The sequence below is a fragment of the Aquarana catesbeiana genome, linkage group LG09 (assembly GCF_042186555.1).
Source record: "Aquarana catesbeiana isolate 2022-GZ linkage group LG09, ASM4218655v1, whole genome shotgun sequence".
NCBI lineage: Eukaryota > Metazoa > Chordata > Amphibia > Anura > Ranidae > Aquarana > Aquarana catesbeiana.
Window position 1 is genome coordinate 87,938,416 of NC_133332.1, and position 23,533 is coordinate 87,961,948.

Consider the following 23,533-nt stretch of genomic DNA (forward strand, 5'->3'; position numbering starts at 1 on the left):
TGTCACGCTTCAAAATTGCTCCCGCTCGTGGAATGGCGACAAACTTTTACCCTTAAAAATTTCCATAGGCGACGTTTAAAAAAATCTACAGGTTGCATGTTTTGAGTTACAGAGGAGGTCTAGGGCTAGAATTATTGCTCTCGCTCTATCTTCAAAGTACCGACGCAAAACTGCTGCGGGCGGTCCTGTATGTGGTTAAAAACTACAATGCAAAAAATAAACATACCTTGGGTTTGGCCTTTTCATTTTTCTTTCCTTTCTTATTTGATTTTTTCTCCTCTTCTTCCTGAGAAACATAAGTGAGCAGCGATGAGTGTGAGCCAATCTGAGTTGTAGTAGCCACAGAATTGATCTTAACAGTTATGTTCTCAGGACATATTAAAATTCAAGCGAGGCATGCTTGACCATGGGGAGCAAAGCAACAGCTTCACTTACAGGTATACTAAAAGCAAAAACTTTATTTCATTTTTAAATTCGATTAGGAAATGATTAAAACTCCTGCAAGGTTTCTTTTGTTATACATGCCCAAATGGGGAGATTTTTCAACAGTTCCTGTTCTGTACAGGAAGTGAGAGGAAATCTCTCTAAAAATGAGGGAAATGCCCTCTTAGATGTCACTGAAACAGAAGTCTCTATTGCAAGATTTCCCCTCTCTGTTACCCTGCAAAAGGAGGTACAGGCTTATAAGATCTATTCTGTCTATGTCACCCTGCAGGAGGAAAGCCAGAATAAAAGCCCCCCTTCTCTGCACCTTGCAGGAGGTAGGACAGACTCCTAGCTCCCTTCTATGTGTCACCCTGCAGGAGCTAGGATAGACTCATAGCTCTCTTCTATGTGTCATCCCGCAGGAGGAGGCACAGACTTGTAGCTCCCAACCGTGTGCATAATGATGCAGGAGGAAGAAAAGACTCGTACCTCCCAACTGTGTGTGTCGCCCTGCAGGAGGATGGACAGCCTAATGGTTCCCTTCTGTGTCACTATAAAGGGGGAGGGACAGACTCATAGCTCCCTTCGTTATATTGTAATAGACAGAAATTAAACACCACTAGTTTCGTTTTAAGAAATTATTCTTAGTTTATTACCCTCTGTCAGCAATGAAATAACTCTGCCAGTGTAGAGACACTCACTTTGCTTTTTGATTTTGCTTTTGGCGCCTCTTCTTCACTTTCTTCTAGATCTTCACTTGGAGGCTAAACGAAAAAAAAAAAAAAACACACACAATCCGTGAGAAATGTGAAGAGGTAAAGTGGTTCTAAAGGCAGGGCAATTTTTACCTTAATGCATTCATTACCCTGATGCAAAGAATGTCCCTATGTTTGTATCACCCCCTCACACTCCCAGTATATTTATCTGAGCTCAATCTTGATCCAGTGCTGTGCCCGTCTGCAGCGGCTCTCCACTCTCTCTGCTCATAGAGGCAGGGGCCACTGGCTCCTGCTGCTGTCATTCAAATCTGGGAGTGAGCCAGCAGGTGCTTCCCATGGGGGCGCACTGAGAAGAGGAGGAGCCCTGAGCGTCAGCGAGGAACCCGAGAAAAGGAGGTTCGGGGCCGTTCTGTGCAATACTATTGCACAGAGCAAGTTATGATAACAGGTTTATTATTTTAATAAAAAAATAAGCTTTACAATAATTTTATCTCATTAAAAACTACAATGCAAAAAATAAACATACCTTGGGTTTGGCTTTTTCATTTTTCTTTCCTTTCTTATTTAATTTTTTCTCCTCTTCTTCCTGAGAAACATAAGTGAGCAGCGATGAGTGTGAGCCAATCTGAGTTGTAGTAGCCACAGAATTGATCTTTTTAACAGTTATGTTGCTAGGACAATTTAAAATTCATGCTTGAGCATGAGGAGCAAAGCAACAGCTTCACTTACAGGTATACCAAAAGCAAAAACTTTTTTTCCCCATTTTTAAATTTGATTAGGAAATTATTAAAAATCCTGCAAGGTTTCTTTTGTTATTTATGCCTAATTGGGGAGATTTTTCAACAGTTCCTGTTCTGTACAGAAAGTGAGAGGAAAGCTCTTTAAAACAAGTTATTTGACTTCTTTTGACAACCCACATTTTTGGATTTTTCCCTTACTTTAAAGCTGAGGTCCGCCCACTGCTGCAAAAATTAAAAGCCAGCAGCTGCACCTACTGCAGCTGCTGACTCAATAGGACACTTACCTGTCCTGGATTCCAGCAATCTCGGCTGATGTTTCCACCAGATGTCGGGCGCTGCCGCCGCCATTGCGGGTAAGGGAACCCTACTGCGCATGTGCGAGGCTCCGCTCCTCTCTCCTACTGGCTGGGTGGAGGGGGAAGGAGGAGGGAGCCGAGCGGTTATGCCAACGGCTGCAACTGCCGGAAGTGGGGACAAGATTATCTGTCTAAGAGGGCATTTCCCTCATTTTAGAGAGATTTCCAAATGTGGCATGGGAGAGGCTGGGGGGGGGGGATGAGCAGAAGTTCCACTTTTGGGTGGAACTCTGCTTTAAATAAAAGGGACAGTGGTCACCAGGACAAATAAAGAGTACATTGTCTCGAACGGGAGTACACACATCAATACAGGGTCTAGCCAAAAACACATTTTTTTCTTTAGATACACTTTAAATGGCTGCACCAACACTTCATACACCACCCTTTGCTCCCCGCCACACCAATCGGGTCTAACTCTCTTCACTCCCACTGGCTAAATGAAACACGGCATGCAAAGAGTTGGCTGGGGAAGAGAGCAGTATGAACCCATTGCATAATGTAGCAATTTCAACCATTTTCTAAAGTCAAGTCATAACATCATCCATTGACAATATATTACGTGAATAGAATACAGTGGGGTTGATTTACTAAAACTGGAGTGTGCAAAATCTGGTGCAGCTCTGCATAGAACAAAAAAGACAAAAATTCCCCAGGGGGTTTTTTAGGCAGCAATACATTATTATTATTATAACAATAAAATAAGTCAAATACATATGGAATTCGAATATACAACAAATTTAATATAAGATACAGACTCTGGTTCACGTGTAACAGACATCGGCATAAAACATCAACCATGGCTAAAAAAGGGCCCCCAGATGAATTAGCGTATCATCAAATTAATATCCACATGAATACCCCGATGCATTTCGACCCATTGGTCTTCTTCAGGGGGATTTAGATTCTAGGGAGATATATCACAATTAGAGTTTGAACTTGAAACTTCAGTCAATATGTAAGATATATACACAGCATTTAGCGTTAATAAATAACTGTATTACATTGTATCTATGGAGGTATATTTACCATTGAGTGGATGATATGGTGGAGATGCACCACACGAACCAGATTGTTTTAAACGCATGAAGGCCCAGAGATCCCAGAGACCACACGTGGTGCTCTCGCTTATGTGTTTTCTCCATTGTTTTCAGCTCTGCATAGAAACCATCAGCTTTCAGGTTTTATTGTTAAAGCTTAATTGAAGAAGCTGAAGTTAGAAGCCGAATGGCTACTATGCACAGCTGCACCAGATTCTGAGTGCTCCAGTTTTAGTAAATCAACCCCAATATATTTTATCAGTGCGTGAGTGGGGTTGAAAGGGGAGAGCATGCTACTCCTGGAACAGCAGCAGTACCAAGAAAATTAAAGCCAACAATAAATCTATAATAAAGACAACCAAGATTTTCAGCATCCCCAGCAGCCCCTTGAATGCAGTATATGTAGAGTTAACCAGGCTGGATGAATCTAAAGTTTAAAAATTCCCGGAATTTGGCTTTCAATTGGTTTGTTAAATGCAGCTAGTGTAAGTGCCTGAGAACGACTTGGTATCAAGCGCAATTCCACCTATAAAACAGCAGTCAGGTTGGGAGAGGGAAGGGCATGACTGGAAGCCAATCAGGCGTGAAGCATGCCAGTTTGCTGAAAAGGAACCTGTTGATAGGAGAAAGTAAAGTGGGCAGAAAGCTTTATTCCATTTGCTGCTGCTCTTTTAATGTCTAGTCAGCAGGCTTTAGGTGTAGAGGGAACAACACTGTATTCCTCAATTATGATGGTCATCCACATCATTGTGCTGTGTGGCTGTGTAAATCTCAGGACCAGATAAATAGAAACACAACTCCTTTGGCAGGTAAACAGCTCTCATATACGTTTCCTCTGTGTACGTAGCAATCTGCCTTAAAGTCAACTTAAGCACATTACTTTTTTGTAGATGTAGGGGCTAGCTACAGAATCACCAGCTTCAGCCATTTTTGACCAGGGCACACCAGCAATTTGAAGTCATATACAGAAATTCTGCAGTGATCTACAAAAGCAAACCTGAAGCTAGCTGCAGATCAACAAAAAAATTAAAGAAAATAATAGATTTGTAGCTGCAACAATGTTGCTGATGTGACCTGGTTCTTTATGAATTCATGCCAGGATAGAGAACATCTATGATCTACACCCTGTATACACCACCTTTACTTTTTTGCCTTTATCTTTTTTAGACGTCCGCTCTTCCTCCTCGTCTTCCTCCTCCTCCTCACTGTCATCATCACCAAGAGCTGCAAAGATGTTTTTACTCTGCAAGAGAATCACAAGATATAACATATAACTTTTTCACTCACGTCTCAGAGTCAAGGTCGTTAGTTATGGGGGGGGTCCCCATAGCTAAATCATTAGGGGCACTTCTTTTCCATTTAATGGATATGCAAATTCTTATGATGAACTTTGCTTACTTGGTCCCTTTGGACAATTTGTTAAGTGCAAAAAATACCTGTTGACCCGATACCTCGCTGTGCGGTCTCCTGCTTTTTTATATTTTACAATGTTCCCAGCTATGTCTGAGGATTACAGAACCCCTCCCCCTCTAGGTTATGGAGAAAAGAAGAGGGAGAGGTATTTGTAGCTCTGTCATGACTGAAAAAACAAATTCTCCATAGATAGTGAGCTGCCACCCGGCCTAGGAGAAGAAGTGAGTTACTGGCAGGATTTTCAGGGGAACAGAATGGAAAAAAGCCTGAAAACTAATGCAGCTTACCTCATCTAGGAACTGGTATGCATTTTGTTTTGGGTTTAGATACAGTTTTTAATCAGCATTGTTTTTTTAAAGGCAATACTTTTAGAGATTCAGAATACTTATTGCTTTTATAGCAGTTTTATAGAGGTTCTTAAACTTTGTACATTATGCATTTTATGTATTTGCCAAAAACCAATGGGACCATAATGAACCACTGTGCAGGCAGACCAATTTGGGCCTTCTTTGTTTCTAGGCCACTTTCTTGGCCTTTCGTGGATATATTTTACACACTTGCTGACAGTAATGGCGGAAGGTATTATTTTTATTTGCACTGTATCAAAAAACTGAACAAATCATGGTATAGCAAAACATCCCCCCAACCTGGTTTACAGTCAACGTCAGCTACTCAAACAGAACAACAGTAACATCACACGCTACAAACATAAGATCAAGTAAACAGCACATTTAGTTGGCCAATAAATTTACCAGATTTTTTCCTCTTCTCGGAGCAGGAGCATGGTCTGCAAAAGAAGAGCCATTGTTAGAGTGAATGTATAGCATTACTGTGCTTATTTTTATTATTAAAGGCCACGTTCATCTTTTGGGAAAAAAAAATAAATACACATATTTTCACAGGAAAAATACAGTGTGCAATTGCATTTATTCAATTTACCCACAGAAGCCAGCAAAATATTACACCGGTGATCAGTGGATCATCAGTGCAATGTCTGGCTCCTTTCAGCCTACACCTCTCACAGATTCCTGTGAATGAAAGACACGGATATGCGGGCAGAGCAATTCAATTATGTGAAAATAAATAAAAGGTTTTGAACATTGGGGGAAAAAAAATCCCCCTTAACCAACCTATACACACAGAAATGTATGTGTTGGGGCAACTGCGATTGCCCTACATGTACCAATGTGCACGCCAGTGTGAGAGCAATAATTCTAGCACCAGAGCTCCTGGGTAACTTTAAACTGATGACCTATTGGGGCTTTTAAAGCGTCACCTATGGAAAATATAGGGTATTGACGTTTTTTTCACCATTTCATAGGTGCACACAATTTTACTATTTACTCAGTGCAACCTCTTTTTTTTAGATTTGACCAAAATAGGCAATTACATTTAAGTGCCCTAAAAGTAACTTTAAAGGGGTTGTAAAGGTAAAAATTTTTTCACCTTAATGCATTCTATGCATTAAGGTGAAAAAACTTCTGACAGAACCGCCGCCCCCAGGCCCCCCGTTTTACTTACCTGACGCCTCGAAAGTCAGCTTCGCGTTCCCGACATCTGTTCCTCCGCTCACTCTGGCCGCTGATTGGCTGCAGTGGATGGATTGAAAGCAGCGCAGCCATTGGCTCGCGCTGCTGTCAATCACATCCGATGACGCGGCGCGCCGGGGGGCGGGGCCGAGTGATACAGCGAGCGGCTATAGCCGCCGGCTGTATCACGGGAGCGCGCCCGCAAGCACTCACCACCGTGCGAGGGAGCTCGCATTAAGGTGGTGAATGCTTGCGGGGAGGAGCTGAAACAGCCGCCGAGGGACCCCAGAAGACGAGGTTCGGGGCCACTCTGTGCAGAACGAGCTGCACAGTGAAGGTAAGTATAACATGTTTGTTATTTTAAAAAAAAAAAAAAAACACCTTTACAAACGCTTTAATGAATTTTCGACTGAAATTTTGCATTTTATAAAAACCGTTATGCTAATATTGTGCAACATAAATTGGAACGACCACTATTTTATTCTCTAGGGTGTCCGATTTCTGAAAATGTATGTTTGGGGGGTTTTAGGTAATATTGAGGCCTAAAGTGATTTTTAATACATGTAAAAAAAACAAAAAAATGGCTCTGGCACTCAAGTGGTTAAAAAATATGTCAACACAAAAATGTCATATTTCCGATTCCTGATAAGTGCCTGTTGTACCATGTACTTGTATCAAATTGTACCCTGTTGTCTTTGTATTGCTTCCTTTGTGAGAAATACCTGGTGTTCCTGCCAGTCTTGCTTTCCTATTAAAAAGAAGTACAGTCAAAGCTGGTTTGGCTGTACTTCTCCTGTGGATCACAGGAGTGCAGTTCGTTCTGCACTCCTGCGACCCCTTATCAACAGACAGTATGATTCTTAAAAATAAAATAAAAATAAAAACAACAACACACCATACTTCTCTTTTAAACACTGACCACACTCCTCTCTTAGAGAGTCAACCAAATAAAATATTTAGGGATACTGGTGTCTCGTTCCCCCACAGATCACATCAGACTTAATCTCGAACCCCTCTACTGATGTCCAAGGATGCAGATATGGTCCCGTCTTCCTTCCTCTTGGGGTTATGGGACAAATCAATCTAGTGAAAATGACTATTACCCAAAATTATCTATCTCCTTTGGCATGTCCCAGTATACTTACTAGTTTGTATATTTAAAACTGTGGATGTTATTCTCAATACCTTTATTTGGTATTTTAGATTTCGACCACATCACAGTCCATTGTGCCCTAGATGTGGTGAAACTCCTGGCATTTTTTATCATCCGATTTTGTCGTGTCCTGTCATCCAGAGTTACTGGGCTCAGGTGGTCCGATCCCTCTATGATCACATGGGTTCCCTAATGACCCTCTGCCCAAAGCAGTGCCTACTGGGACTTCTCCCTGGGTTCTGACTGACAGCGATAAGTTTCTTCATACCTTTCTCAAGGAAACCCTGTCTACTGCTAATTGCTCGAACTTGGTTGAGAGCATTACCGCTAACAGTGTTATGCCCTGTACACACGGTCGGATTTTCCGACGGAAAATGTTCGATGGGAGCTTGTTGACGGAAATTCCGATCGTGTGTAGGCTCCATCAGACATTTTCCATCGGAATTTCCATCACAAAATTTGAGATCTGGATCTCAAATTTTCTGACAACAAAATCTGTTCTCGTAAATTCCGATCGCGTGTACACAATTCCGACGCACAAAGCTCCACGCATGCTCGGAATCAAGCAGAAGAGCAGCACTGGCTATTGAACTTTATTTTCTCGGCTCGTCGTCTGTGTTGTATGTCACTGCGTTCTTGACGTTCAGAATTTCCGACATTTGTGTGACCGTGTGTATGCAAAACAGGTTTAAGCCAACTTCCGTCGAAAAACAACGTGGATTTTGTTGTCGGAATTTGCGATCGTGTGTACAGGGCATAAGGAGTGGATAGCTGCAGTAAATGGTACACTACCGTATAAGAACACTTTGTATATTCATAGAGGATGTCCAACTAAATACTATAAAATATGGGACAGATGGTTGGAACTTTCCTCTATCTATATTGAAGAGGAGCAGACCAATACATAACCGGTGTGTTTTTTTTTTCTTTTAGCTATCTATAGGCTCTCTATGTATCTCATGGTTCAAGTTCTCTGATATCTACTGAATTCTGGCTGTATACGCGATGCTAGTTTGATTATTGCTGTGTAATGCAGATATGATTAAATTGATGTGCTTTTTCACTTCTGCTTGAAGTGATGAAGTCACTAATGCTTGAGAATGTTCAACCTCTGTATTGTTACAATGCAGTTTATATATTTTGTATCAAACTTTGGAACCATACCTTTTTGTATCTATTGAGCTCTGCCCTTGACTTTTCAATAAAAGTTTTGTTTTCTCTCTAACAAACCAAAAAACAAACACTGACAACACTAGGAATGAGAGCACAGTGGGGTTGATTTACTGAAACTGGAGAGTGCAAAATCTGGTGCAGCTGTGCTTGGTGGCCAATCAACTGCAGCTTGTTCAAGTAAGTTTTGACAAAAAAACAAAAAAAAACAAAACTGGAAGCCGATTGGTTTCTATGCGCAGCTGCACCAGATTTTGCACTCTCCAGTTTTAGTAAATCAACCACATTGTGTGATCAGCTTTCTGGCTGTGCTGAGAACTCAGCCTGCTCTCCCTTAATGATTAGACATGTGCTGAACCCCCCCCCCCCCCAAGCTTTCTAAGCTCCTTATGCAGCTGAGAACAGGGATATGTAAACACAAGGGGGGTGGAAGTATTGGTTTTGATTTTTTTATTATATGTATTACACAAATGTTTTGCCTTTCATTTCTATTTTAAACTGAATGGGTTGTTTTACAAGACGAGGGCTTACATTTATTTTACCACGTGTGCATAAGGCTGTGTTCACTTATATGCAAATTGGATGCGCTTTTAACTGCATCCAATTCACATAACATGTTAATGTGCCCGGGTTTCAATGTCTCAGGTGGCAGCGGTGTAGTTTTAAAAAGGGTCCTGTGCATTTTTTTGGGTCCGGTTCAGGTGAGAATTCAGGGAAAAACTTGCACCTAAAATGCAAAGGACACCGGACTGCAAACCGCACCGCAGATATGTGAACCCAGCCTATAATGCAAAAACAAAAAACAAAAACAGATATGGCAATGAAAGGGTTAAAGCTTATCTAAAGCCTAAGTTTTTTGGATATAGTATGGAATGATTAAAACCTCAGTCAGGGTTTTGTTTACCATCAGTGTCGGATTTCAGAGATTTCCATTTAAAATCCAAATCCCCTCTTAGACAGTTATCACTGAAACAAGTGTCCTTACTGGAAGATTCCCCTCAGATCCTGTTCTGGTGACAACTTTTGGACTTGTCTTATTTTCTGTCCCGGTGAAAATAATCACCATGATCATCACCATATAGAAAAGGGCGAATCGCTCCAATGGGAAAACAAACAGTAATAAAAATCTGGACAGGGGTTCCAACCCATCACAAGTTCTCCAATACAGAATAAAAAGGTTTGCCTTTAGATATACTTGAGGCATCATGCACACTGGACATTAAAATAGCGTTATAAAAACGCCAGTAGCTTTTTCAAAGTTTTTTCAATAGCGTTTTTTTTGAAAAATGTCTTTTTTTCATGGATCAAAAACGTAAAAAAAAAAACTGGTCAGATGCACTTTGTGAGCGTTTATCAGCGTTTGACGCCAGATAGTTTTTACAGCTGAAAAACTTCTCTCAGAACCCACTAGTTTTGGGGTTTTTTTCCCAGTCAAAAACAGTTGATAACAGCCTATGTGTGCATGGACACATAGGATAACATGCTGGAGAGTTTATTGACTGTAGAAAAAAACATCTGAAGCCAAAAACCAGCAGCTGTAAAAACGTCCAAAAACATCCACTGTGCATGAGGCCTAACTGCTTTGCTCACAAAAAGCCTGCGGTTTTCACACGAGTGACGAACGTAACCAAACATTTTTAAATGTTTATTAATTAATAATGCAGATCCTGTTCTACCTGACTCCTCCTCATCACTGGGCTGTACTGACAGCTTCTTCAGCCTCTCTGTGATCTCCAGGTCTTCATCATCATTTCCTCCTCCTTTCTGTTTACTCCGATTCTTTTTCTTCTTCTCCTTTTCTTTTTTCTTTTGCTGCATCAAAAACAATTCTATGAAGTACAAAGACTCTCCAGCATAGTATTTTATCTGCCGTCACAAGGGGAATTTTAAACAAAAATGTCCACCATGTGTCTCAATATATATCCTAACACCTCACCTCTAGGTGGACCTAGGCCCCAGCAAGGCATCAGTATCAAGTAAGGCAATATAACAGAATATGTAAAAAGGAAATCAAGGACGCAAAAACTCAAAACGAACGACAGATTGCAAAAGATAGTAGGACAAACCCCCAAAAATTCTTCAAATATATTAATAGTAAAAAGGTCAGGTGTGAGCATGTAGGCCCTTTACAAAATAATCTAGAGTGTGTGACTGGGGACAAAGAAAAGGCAAAATGTAATAAATACATTCTTCAGTTCTGTGTATACAAAGGAGCATGGGGGAGCTCATGTACATAATGGGGATGGTAGTGACACAGCCCCAAAAGATCCACAATGGCTCAAAAGTGATATGGTCCAGAAATATTTAGACAGAATAAAGGTCAATAAAAGCACATGGACCAGATGGCATCCACCCACGGATCCTAAAAGAATTGAGCTCTGTCATTTCAAGCCATTGTATCTAATTTTTAGGGACTCATTAATGACTGGAACAGTACCACTGGATTGGCATAGGGCCAATGTGGTGCCCATATTTAAAAAGGAAACAAAGTCTTTACCAAGTAACTATAGACCTGTTAGTTTAACTTCTATAGTCGGGAAGATACTAGAGAGTTTAATTAAAGACCACATAGACGAGTTCTTGCTGGAAAAAAATATTTTAAGCAACAGACAGCATGAATTCACAAAAGACAGAAGTTGTCAAACAAACCTGATTTCTTTTTATGAGGAGAGAAGTAAAACCTTGGACAGAGTTGTGGCGGTGGACGTGGTATACTTGGATTTTGCAAAAGTGTTTGACACAGTTCCCCACACACGGCTCATGTGTAAGGTAAATCAGTTTGTAAATGGATAGAAAACTGGCTAAGAGACAGAATTCAGAGAGTATAGGTTAATGATTCTTACTCTGAATGGTCTAAAGTTATCAGTGGTGCACCCCAAGGTTCAGTGTTGGGACCCTTACTTTTTAATACCTTTATTAATGATATAGGGTCTGGGATTAAAAGGGCCATTTCAGTGTTTGTAGATGACACCAAGCTATGCAGTGGAATAACGTCCTTACAGGATGTCTCCAATTTACAAGCCGACCTCAATGCACTGTCTAATTGGGCAACTAAGTGGCAGATGAGGTTTAATGTAGATAAATGTAAAGTTAAGCATTTGGGGGCGAAGAATATCCATGCATTATACATACTAGGGGAGTACAACTGGGGGAATCCGTAGTAGAGAAGGATCTGGGGGTTTTGGTAGATCATAAGCTCAATAATAGCATGCAATGCCAAGCTGTGGTTTGCAAAGCAAACAAAGTGCTTTCTTGTATTAAGAGAGTTATGAACTCCAGAGAGAGAGAGAGAGATAATTTTGCCCCTGTACAAATCACTAGTAAGACCTCATCTGGAATGTGCAGTTCAGTTATGGGCAACGGTTCTCAAAAAGGATATCGGGGAACTGGAGAAAGCGCAGAGAACGGCAACCAAACTGATAAGAGGCATGGAGGAGCTCAGCTATGAGGAAAGATTAGAGGAATTGAATTTATTCTGTCTTGAGAAGAGGAGATTAAGGGGGGATATGATCAACATGTACAAATATATAAGGGGTCCATATAGTCAACTTGGTGTTGAGTTATTCACTTTACAGTCAACACAGAGGACAAGGGGGGACTCTTTACACCTACAGCAAAAGAGATTTAATCTCCAAATACGGAAAGGATTCTTCACAGTAAGAGCTGTGAAAATGTGGAATAGACTCCCTCCAGAGGTGGTTCTGGCCAGCTCAGTAGATTGCTTTAAGAAGGGCCTAGATTCTCTCCTGAATGCACATAATATAACTGGGTACTAACATTTATAGGTAAAGTCGATCCAGGGAAAATCCGATTGCCTCTTGGGGGTCAGGAAGGAATTTTTTCCCCTGCTGGAGCAAATTGGATCATGCTTCACTTGGGTTTTTCACCTTCCTCTGGATCAACTGTGGGTATATGGGATTGGTTTGATATTTTTTATTTATTTTTATGGCTGGACTAGATGGACTTGTGTCTTTTTTCAACCCAACTATGAACTAAGGGAATGCCATACAAGGGGGTGCTGATAAGTATAGAGCCTTACCCAGAAAAATTGAGATAGGAAGCTGTATATTGCAGGATATACTGGCCAATTTGTCTACATTCAATGCTGCAAAAATCATCTACCTATGATTTTAACTTATCTTTTTTTTCCAGGTCCAATGTGAACATGGCAGCACCTCCAAAAAAATTTTATGTGGAAGAGCATAGGATCATAATCATGTTCCTGTTTCTCCAAAGAAAAGGTGCGAAGCAGATCCACAATGAATTGTCACAAACTTTGGGTGACAGTGGCCCTTTGGTATGCAACAGTTAAACGTTGAGGAAGTCAATTTTAAAACTGGCCATGTTGGTGTTGAAAGTGAGAAACCCAGTGGAAGGCCTGTTACTGTCTCTGTGCCTGCAAATGTGAAAGCCATCCATGACATGATCATGGAGGACCGCCGAATATCAGCCAAAAGTATTGCTACTTATCTGGGAATATCACATAAGAGAGAAGGTGCCATTATCCACAACAACTTGGAAATGAGAAAGTTGCAGCAAAGTGGATCCCAAAACTTTTGACAACCAAACAAAAGAGGAACATGTGGGGACATAGATGGCTGTTTTGGAACTGAGAAATGAGTCAGATTTCCTGGACAAACTGGTAACTGCAGATGAGACATGGATCTACTGTTATGATCCTGAGACAAAGGAACAGTCTAAGGAATGGAGGCACAGTGGTTCCCCCAGGCCAAAGAAGTTCAGTGTGCAAAGGTCAGTGCAGAAGCAAATGGCAACAGTTTTTTTGGATAAGAAGGGAGTTCTGCTGGTGGACTACCTCCAAAAGGGTTCAACCATCAATGCAACATATTACTGTGCTTTATTGAGGAAGTTGAGGCAAAATATCAAGGAAAAACGTTGAGGAAAGCTCTGCAAAGGTGTCATCCTGTTGCATGACAATGTCTTGTCACACACTGCAGATGAAATAATGGCAAAACTGACCTCTTTAGGCTTTTAAGTGATGCCCCATCCACCCGACCTGGCTCCTTCTGACTATCATGTTCCCCAATCTCAAAAAACACCTAAAAAGGGACAACGATTTGGGAGTGTTCCAGAGGCAACTAATGCTGCAAATGGGTAGTTTCATCAGCAGTTGGAAGAATTATATTTGCAGGACAGATATCGGAAGTGAATTGACTTCCTGGGGGAATATGTAGAATAGTGTGGCAGTTACAGCTTCCTATCTCAGTTTTTTTCTGGGTAAGGCTCAATACTTATCAGCACCCCCTCGTATTCCATGAAACAAGCACTTTGTCATTTGACCTATGGAGACTTCTGGTAGGGGCAGAGAGACAACTACAATGAATGTGGGGATTCTGGAAAATCCTGTATCAAAATGAATTATGTTGCAAAAGATGATAGAAGGAGAAATTTTTTTTTAAGACAGTAACAGAAAACTGGTTGCTGGATGAAATGGTAATTGTTTGTTTACGACAGATTTAAAAAGGTGCTTTCTTAAAAATGTTCTATTTTGTCAATTCATCAAAGAAAAAAAAAAAAAAAGATTTCCTATTAAAAAACCTTTAACTAAAGCAGCTCTGCCACTACAGGGTCACATCCAAGTACAAGGCAATCTATAAAAGAAGAGCGAATATACGTACTTTTCAATTAGCAGCCACTGCTTCACTGCTCCCCGGTTGCTGCAAGTGTTGCACACTTCAGGGAGTTTGGGATACCTGATCTCCTGCTGCACGCGGTGTTCCCTGTGTGGTGGCAGGCTCACTTTAAGCGGTCAACATACTGCTATTCAGGACAGCAAGGGAGAAAACCATCCCACAACTTCCAATAACAAAGGGGTTACAATAGCGTGACGTATCATACTTAAGACCTACCCTAGTACAATGCTTGGAAAGAGTGAGGAGGCACGGGGGGCAGGAGGCGGAGCTTAGCATAGCAGACATGCATTGTTAGAGCTCCACACCGCTGAGGAGAGAAGAGAAGGACAAAGCGGAGCCTGCAGGCTCAAAAGGTATCCATTTGAACCTTTTTGCCCCAGGGAACAAACTGTGAAAGTTTGGGCAGGAAATATGGTACTGGGAGGAAACCGTGGCAGAAATAAAAATCACCTCACAAAGAGCTCACAGGCACTCACTGCAGCTGAAGCAGCTCCAGTCACCTCACAAGATACAGCATCAGGGCGCTCTCACAGACAGAAAATGTCACAGCAAGACTCTCCATTTGAGTCAGATACAGAACAAATCCTCTCACAAACTTCTCCACAAGCCTCCTCAGTATCCCCAGAAATATTATTACAATTTGAAAAGATGCTTCATAAGGCTTTAAAACAAACCTCAGACCAAATAACAAAAAGCCTAACCAAAGAAATAAGAGAGCTGGGAAACCGCACCGCAGCCTTAGAAATAAAAATGGATGAAATTGAAATTACAACCCAAGAAAATATAACAGAATTGGAACAATTAAAAAAAGAGAATTTAATACTTCAAACTAAGCTCGAAGATTACGAAAATAGAGCCAGACGTTCAAACTTGCGCATAAGGGGAATACCTGAAACTGTGACAGACCTGCAATCTACTATTACTGCTCTATTACAAGAACTAAAGCCAGATATCCCTATTGAACGTTTAGAACTGGACAGAGTACACAGAGCCCTCACAGCCAAAAAGAAAGATGGACCCCCACGTGATATAATCACAAAATTTCATTATTACAGAACGAAAGAACAAATACTAATTGCTGCAAGAGAAAAAAAGGAACTTAATTTTCAAGGACACAATTATCAAATTTTTGCTGACCTATCCCAACTTACTATTACTAAAAGACGATCCATGAAACCCCAACTAATGGAACTGCAACGCCACAACATTATGTATCAATGGGGCTTCCCCTTTTCAGTCAGATTTAACTACCAAGGTACAATTTACAGAAGCAGATCAGCAGATGAACTACAACAAACCCTTTTAAAATTAAATCTGACAGAACCCACAAGCAGCAACTCTCCCACACGCAGAAGAATGGCGTCATCTTCACCTTCAGGCAGCACCCAGAAAATTTCAGAACAAAATGGGAATCATCATTCTCACAAAAGAGGCCGTTATGCCACATCATCCATGGACCAAGAAGATTCAATGGACTGACATCCTAATTCCTGATATCTCTTCATTTATTATACTAAGAGATGGTTCTCTATAAAAAAACCTATATTTATAACTGAATGTAACTGCATTCTGATAGTCACACACTGTGTGGGATCATGTTACATTCCAGTTATATTTCTTATTACTTCTGATTCATATAGCCTTAGAATATATAAGTGAAATAAGGAAATTCTTGTTCAGTTATATATTATCAGGTAATAATAGATTTATTACTTTTTAGGACAAATATGTTCAATAATCCAGAAGTAATGGAAGCTTTTTCTTTCTTTTCTTAAAACAAATATATTATTATCTAACTAGTTCCTAGAATTATGTTTTTGTTTATTCTAATCTGAAGCAATACAACCTCAATTTTATGAGTTAACATATCTAAACAGTTACATATGAATAAAATATGTAATTGTTTACTCTAAAAGGGTTAAAATCCCAAAATAATTCAAACTATCTTCATCAATACCAAAGTTATTAACAGTACCTTTCTAACTGAATTATTTAGCCTAGGACAAGACTAACCATATACAACCACCCTGGAATAAATAATTTCAACAAAAACTATATTCTGCACTCCAATTAATGAAACATCATTTTGATGTCTTTTGACATAGCACTTCTCTCCTGTAAGCGGAAGATCCGTGTACCCCCATTAGCCCTCCTCATTCTCCCAATCATATTATGTGGGAGTGTGACGAAGGCACTTATTCCCCTGAGAGAGATATTTACTCTCTTTCACGGGTAAATTGTGATTACTTGCAAAAAATAATTTATACAATGTATCATTTAATCTCATATGTTTTTTGTTTACTCTTTACTCCAGAATTCACTGGTTTCTTTTCTATCTATTCATCTCTTCAGTCCACACAGGTTGATCTGCGCAGTCAGCTCTGCATAACAAAAAGTAAGTCAAAACTATTTGATCTATTGCCATGGCACCACTGAATATACTTTCCCTGAATGTTCAGGGAATAAATGTCCCTCAAAAAAGGACCAAAGCCTTCCGTACTTTCCATAACAAGAAGGCTCACATAGTATGCCTCCAAGAAACACACTTCACCAAAGATTCTACTCCAAAATATATTTCTCCTTTTTATCAACAAATTTACACGGCTTCTGCCTGTACCAAGCAAAGGGGAACTCTAATTGCATTTCACCGATCCACACCATTCACCTTATCATCAGAAATTAAAGACCCAGAAGGTAGATACCTGATACTCATGGGTTATATAATGGATACAGCAATCACTGTGATTTCCTACTACGCTCCTAACAAACAACCTACACCATTCCTCTCACATATATTACAAGTGATTAATACACACAAAATAGGAACAGTGATAATGTGTGGGGATTCGAACCAGGTCCTCCTCCCATTTCTAGATAAATCACCTTTTACACCATCCAAAATAACCTCTAGATTACCTTTTTCTCAACTTCTTTCCAAATACAATCTGGTAGATTCATGGAGAGAAAGTAACCCAATGAAAAAGAAATTCACTTATTTCTCGCACCCTCATCAAACCTTCACCAGAATAGATCATATTTTTCTAACAATAGGAATGATACCAGAAATTATTGCATCAGATATAATTCCGATTCCGTGGTCTGACCATAATGCAGTATACACTACTATAGCCTCAGCCATACCAAAAGCGCATGACCCAACGTGGTACTTACCGGACATAATGCTCAAACACCCACTACATCAGATGGCCATTGAACAAGCTTTAAAGGAATACATATCAATTAATAATACAACAGACATCTCCCCAATAACACTGTGGGAAGCTCATAAGCCTGTCTTGCGTGGTACAATACAAAGACAAATGGCACTATTTAAACGGGAACGCAAAAATCTAGCAAAAAAACTAGAACTCAATTTTAATGCAGCCTACATATCATTTCAAGATAATCCATCTCAGAGTACAAAATCTCATCTGGAAAAATCTAGATTGGAATACGATCTATTTCTCACTGAGTCAGTTGATAAATCCCTCAAACGCTCCAAACACAATTTCTACATGAATACAAACAAACCTGGTACATATTTGGCTCGGGCATTAAATTCAACTAACAAATCTTTCAAACCAATACGTTTGAAATTATCAAAAAATGTTTACACTTGTAATCCAGTTAAAATAGTCCATAAATTTCACTCACATCTCGCAACTTTATACAAGACAAACAATGAATTTAATCCTACAGAAGCTGAATCCTTCTTCTCAAAAATAAACTTACCTGAGTTATCTCAGAATCAAAAAAGCAGTTTGGATGAGCCTATAACTATAGATGAAGTTGCTAACGCCATAAAAGACCTAAAACTTAACAAAAGACCAGGCCCAGACGGCTACTCGGCTTTATACTATAAAACATTCTCAGAAATACTCTCTCCCATTCTCACTGAAACTTTTAACAAACTTCTAGATGGACATTCTTTTCGGCAAGAAACACTAATGGCAATTGTTTGTATGATCCCAAAACCCCTTTCTGATGATACTTCCTGTGTGAATTATCGGCCTATCTCTCTGTTAAACCTCGATATTAAATTATTAGCAAAAATAATAGCAAAACGCCTCAATAGCATTATAGGAAAATTAATACATAGAGATCAAGTAGGCTTCATGCCAAATAGACAGGCAGGCGATAATATACGCAGGGCAGTGTTATTGGCACATATTGCTAAAAAACGGAAAATCCCTTTATGTTTTCTATCTCTCGATATTAAGAGGGCATTTGACACAGTATCCTGGCAATATATGCAATATTCATTACAAAAATGGGGTTTTGGACCCCACTTTTTAACATGGATCAAAGCATTATATAATAAACCCAAAGCCTATATAAAATATGCTGGATACAAATCTGAAGCCTTTAATATCGAAAGAGGTACCCGACAGGGTTGCCCATTATCTCCCTTATTATTTGCCCTTATACTCGAACCCATGGCCCAATACATCAGAACAAACCAAACTATAACTGGCATTGAAGTAGGAGGTATTACACACAAATTATGTATATTTGCAGACGATATATTACTTTTTCTATCATCACCACAGGTCTCTGGTCCTAACTTAATACCAGCTCTTGATGGATTTGCAGCCCTATTCGGCCTTATGATTAATCCTAAGAAATGCCTAGTGCTTAATATTTCACTCACAAACATGGAATTGATCCCGGCTAAGGCTGCACTCCCATTCACATGGGCAGAAAAATCAATCCCATATCTTGGAATTCATTTAACAGCATCTCATTCTGACTTATTCTCAACCAATTATCCTCCTGTATTAAGACAGATCACAAATCTAATAAAACAATGGTCGCAACTTCCTTTATCCTGGATAGGGAAAATTAATGCAATCAAAATGACTATTCTACCCAAATTGCTTTATCTATTCAGAGTCCTCCCTATTCCAATTCCTTCCTATTTTTTGAGAATAGTACAAAAAAGAGCAACTTCGTTTATATGGGGCTCTTCTAAACCACGTATACCTATACACACACTACATCTTCCCAAAAATAAAGGAGGCCTGGGATACCCTAATTTTACTAACTACTACAGAGCAGCACATTTGGCCAGTCTGTCCAAATACCATGCAAAGCAGGAAATCCCATTATGGGTATTTATAGAGGCTTCAGAAAATGACCCTCTATTAATATCAAATTTATTATGGCTTGATCCTAAAGACCGCTTTAAAATTCATAATCCCATAACTAAACACTTCTTATCTCTCTGGGATAAACTAAAAACCAAATATCAGTTACAATCTCCACACAATCCTCTCCTTTCTTTTATCAGAAATCCGGCCTTTTATCCGGCATGGATCTACCCAAATTCTTTTAAAGCTTGGACAACATCAGGCATTCAGACACTAAATGACTTCATAGCATCTAAATCATTCCTTTCATTCCCATCGCTTAGAGAAAAATATGATCTACCAAACTCTGAGATATTTAGATATCTCCAAATCAAAAATTTCTATACACCATTCCTAAAGGGGGATACACCATTATCCCAATTATCCATTTTTGAATCAATCTGTACAAAAGATCCACTTGCTAAAGGTACAATTTCATCACTTTATAATCAATTATATGGAGTAGCAAATCTTAATAGACCCTCTTACGTTCAGAGGTGGGAGGAGGACCTGGGACGAACTTTAGAAGACACGGACTGGTCTAACATATGGCTCACATCTAAGTCATCTTCACCCAACATCTTAGCACTGGAGACAAATTATAAAGTACTAACTCGCTGGTACCTTGTACCCGCTAGAGTGGCAAAATATTCACCTAATACCTCAGCTCTTTGTTTTCGAGGATGCCCAGAAATAGGCACATATTTACACATATGGTGGACGTGCCCAGTAATCCAAACCTTCTGGAAGGAAGTTTTCGTGATTGCATCTAAAATATTTAAAAAGATAATACAACCAGATCCATATTTAACTTTACTTAATCTAAAACCGGAATGGTTAACACTCTCTCAATTCAAACTTATGATCCAACTAATAACGGCTGCAAAACAAACAGTGGCCAAGGCATGGAAATCTCCTACATTGGTACTAGCAGAAACAATTCACAGAATGAATAATACAATGTCCCATGCTAAGATGGTAGCCATCGATCAAAATCAAATTCCAAAATTTGAAAAACTTTGGCACCCTTGGATAAAACAACAGTTCCTGTCAAACTTCAATGACTCTGTCCTGTTGCCATGGTAACAGATTAAATGACTTACAGAGACACCCATTCTAAGGCTTCAAAGAGAACTAAAAAGAATAATAAACTGACGAGCGGGACAACCTTGTGGACCATACCTCTACCTTTCAACCCTTTTTCTTCTTTCTCTTTCCTTTTCTCCACCTTACGATTAAAGCTCATTATCAGAATTTATTTGACCTATATACACTCTACTTGTAAACAATATGTATAGTAGGTATAAATCATTTAAATACCTACAAAAGTAACTAAGGAAATGATATATATCTTTAATTTAGGTTTACGTGAACCCAATGTTTAATATTTGAAATTTCATGATATTTACCTATATAAACCCTACTGTAAAACAATTAGCTTACTTTATAGATCCTTGTAAACTTACTTTATGTATCTTTATAACATTGTATACTCAATAAACTTCTTTTGACAAGGAAAGAGTGAGGAGGCTTAACATTACTCTTTCATAATACAACAAAACCATCACAATTTTAAGGGTCAGTTCACACCATAGAAACGCACGCCGGATGCTTTTCTGCATGCACGTTTTTGATGCAGTTCAGTGCATTCCAGACATGTGCGTTCCAGTGTGTTTTTAATACGCTTTACAGCGTTCCAGTACAGTCCACTGCAGGAAAAATGAAGCATGTTCTACTTTTTTTTCTGGAACTGCAAGCACTGGTGTGTACTATACCATTGAAAACCATATAAACTACTTTTCATGCGTTTTTGATGCAGAAAAAAAAAAAAAAAAAAAAGCACTGGACTGTATGTGGTGTGAACTGGCCCTTAAACAAGGACAGTGCCTAGTTTTCCTTGATACTTCTTCGCAGCACACCATTTTATACAACTTGGCATGTTTGATTTACCACTTGCCTACTGGGCACTTTCCCCCCCTTCCTGCCCAGGCCAATTTTCAGCTTTCAGTGCTGTGACACTTCGAACGACAATTGCGCGTACCCATATGAAATTTTTAGAATTTCTTTTGTTGGAATTTAATCACAACTGTAACAGGTGCATCCGAGCTACTACCTCCTGTGCAACAACTGGGTCTTTTATTTTTTGCTAAAAAAATGGAAAAAAAAAAGACCAAAAATTTCGAAGGGAAAAAAAAAAAAAAAAAAGGTTTCCATAGTTTGTTATAAAATTTTGCGAACAGGTAATTTTTCTCCTTCAGTGATGTGCGCTGAGGAGGCTGCACTGATGGGCACTGATAAAGCGACACTGATGAGGCAGCACTAGTGGGACTGCATTGATAATCAGGACACTGATTATTAATGTGGGTGTCCCTTTTACACAAGCTGGTCATCGACTCTCCTCTCCTCATGCTGATAGCATGAAATGTCAAAGAGGAATGAGGAAGAGGCCTTAACGCGGAACTTTACATTATGGGCGACATTTACCTTTAAAGCTGAAAGTCCGCACTATTTAATAATTAAATCTACTATGAAACAGGCTGGCACTGCCAATATCCTGAAAATGCTTGCTGCCTGGCTTTTACGCTGTCTGAGTAACTGACTGGAAAGGTGGATGAAAGTGAGAAATCCTGACCCGTTTGCTGCAGTGTCAGTGACAAGATTCTAGCCACAGGATCAGCATGACAGAGAACTAGCATTATCAGTCACCATTGGCAGCCTCTAGGTCTCTCCTATGGCAGGTTTCCTTTAACGAGAACTGTGGCAGGATGTACAGTGCCAAGGTGCCAAGTACCCACCTCTTGCTGCTGCTGCTCCTTTTCTCTTTCTTTCGCTGCTTCCTCCTCCTGAGCCTGTTTATTATCTGCTGACAGCTCCTCGAAGAACTGGTATGAAGAAAACAATATGAATTAATAGAACAAAAAAAAAAAAAAAAAAAAAAAAGGACATATGCAGATAAATGTAAAAGATACAAAAGTATATTTGCATGTGTGTTAGGTGAAAACTAAGGTTATCCCGATACCGATACTAGTATCGGTACCGATACCGAGCATTTGCCCAAGTACTTGTACTCGGGCAAATGCTCCCGATGCTTCCCCCGATACCTGGAAGTCAGCTGTGATCGGCGCGTGGGGGAGTTACAAGATTCTCCCCCAACGGCTTTCAGCAGCTTTAGTGACATACAGCGGTGATCGCTCACAGCTGACTGTCACTGCATCCTGCTCCATGCCCCCTCCTTTCCTCTGTCCCCCTCTGTTCCTCTCTCCTTCCGTGTCTCTCCGCTGTCCCCTCCGTTCCTCTCGCCTTTTCTGTCCCCCTCCGCTGTCCCCTCCATTCTGCTGTGTCTCTCCGCTGTCCCCTCCGTTCTGCTGTGTCTCTCCGCTGTCCCCTCCGTTCTGCTGTGTCTCTCCGCTGTCCCCCTCCGTTCTGCTGTGTCTCTCCGCTGTCCCCCTCCGTTCCCCTCTCCTTCTCTGTCCCCTCCGTTCTGCTGTGTGAATGGAGAGAGTCAGCTGACTCTCTCCATTCACATAACTGAAACATTGTAATCTCCTGTGATTACGATGTGTCAGTTTATGAATGGAGAGGAGCCGCTGTCTTCTCTCCATTCATTCTCAGTGCAGCTGAGGCTGCAGAGAAAGGGACTGGGGAATCTCTATCCTCTGTCTCTTTCTCTGTCTCAAGGGGGAGATATCAGAGGTCTGTTAAGACCCCTGATATCTCACCAAAGCCCCCCAACAGGGCTGATTTAAAAAAAAAAAAAAAAAAAAAACATATAAAGAATAAAAAAAATATTATTGTAAAAAATAAAAATTGTAAAAAAAAAAACAAAAAAACAAAACAAAAAAAAAAAAAAAAAAACACACACACACATACACCGTTCACCCCCCCCCCCCCAAAAAAAAACAAAAAACACTGTCACGTGACATTAAAAAAAAAAAGTATCGGTAATCGGTATCGGCGAGTACTTGAAAAAAAGTATCAGTACTTGTACTCGGTCCTAAAAAAGTGGTATCGGGATAACCCTAGTGAAAACTATCAATAACTCGTGTATGAAAGTGTCAAGTGAGTCTGGCAACCTGCACTTTTCTTTTTTAATTGAATTTTATTTATTTATTTAAGTTTTTTTTTAAAATTCAGAAATACATACCAAATAGAATTTGAACTTTGTATATCATTAAAAAAAAAATCATATTAACAACATTCTAAAGCA

The 23,533-nt window shown here is 39.8% G+C and overlaps 1 protein-coding gene across 3 annotated transcripts in view; it reads right to left on the reverse strand.

Moving 5' to 3' along the window:
• Window positions 1-23,533, reverse strand: part of ABCF1 (ATP binding cassette subfamily F member 1) — a 101,492-nt gene that overhangs the window by 53,827 nt on the left and 24,132 nt on the right. The window contains exons 3-9 of one of the 3 annotated variants that reach the window (XM_073598911.1): window positions 22,122-22,208; window positions 10,220-10,355; window positions 5,444-5,478; window positions 4,423-4,521; window positions 1,672-1,731; window positions 1,128-1,190; window positions 227-286 (exon numbers count right to left, since the gene is read on the reverse strand). In XM_073598911.1, coding sequence (XP_073455012.1) covers window positions 227-286; window positions 1,128-1,190; window positions 1,672-1,731; window positions 4,423-4,521; window positions 5,444-5,478; window positions 10,220-10,355; window positions 22,122-22,208 — 540 coding nt within the window. Of the gene's footprint in view, window positions 1-226; window positions 287-1,127; window positions 1,191-1,671; window positions 1,732-4,416; window positions 4,522-5,443; window positions 5,479-10,219; window positions 10,356-22,121; window positions 22,209-23,533 lie in introns of all 3 variants that reach the window. The other 2 variants (XM_073598910.1, XM_073598912.1) reach the window with 2 other exon arrangements.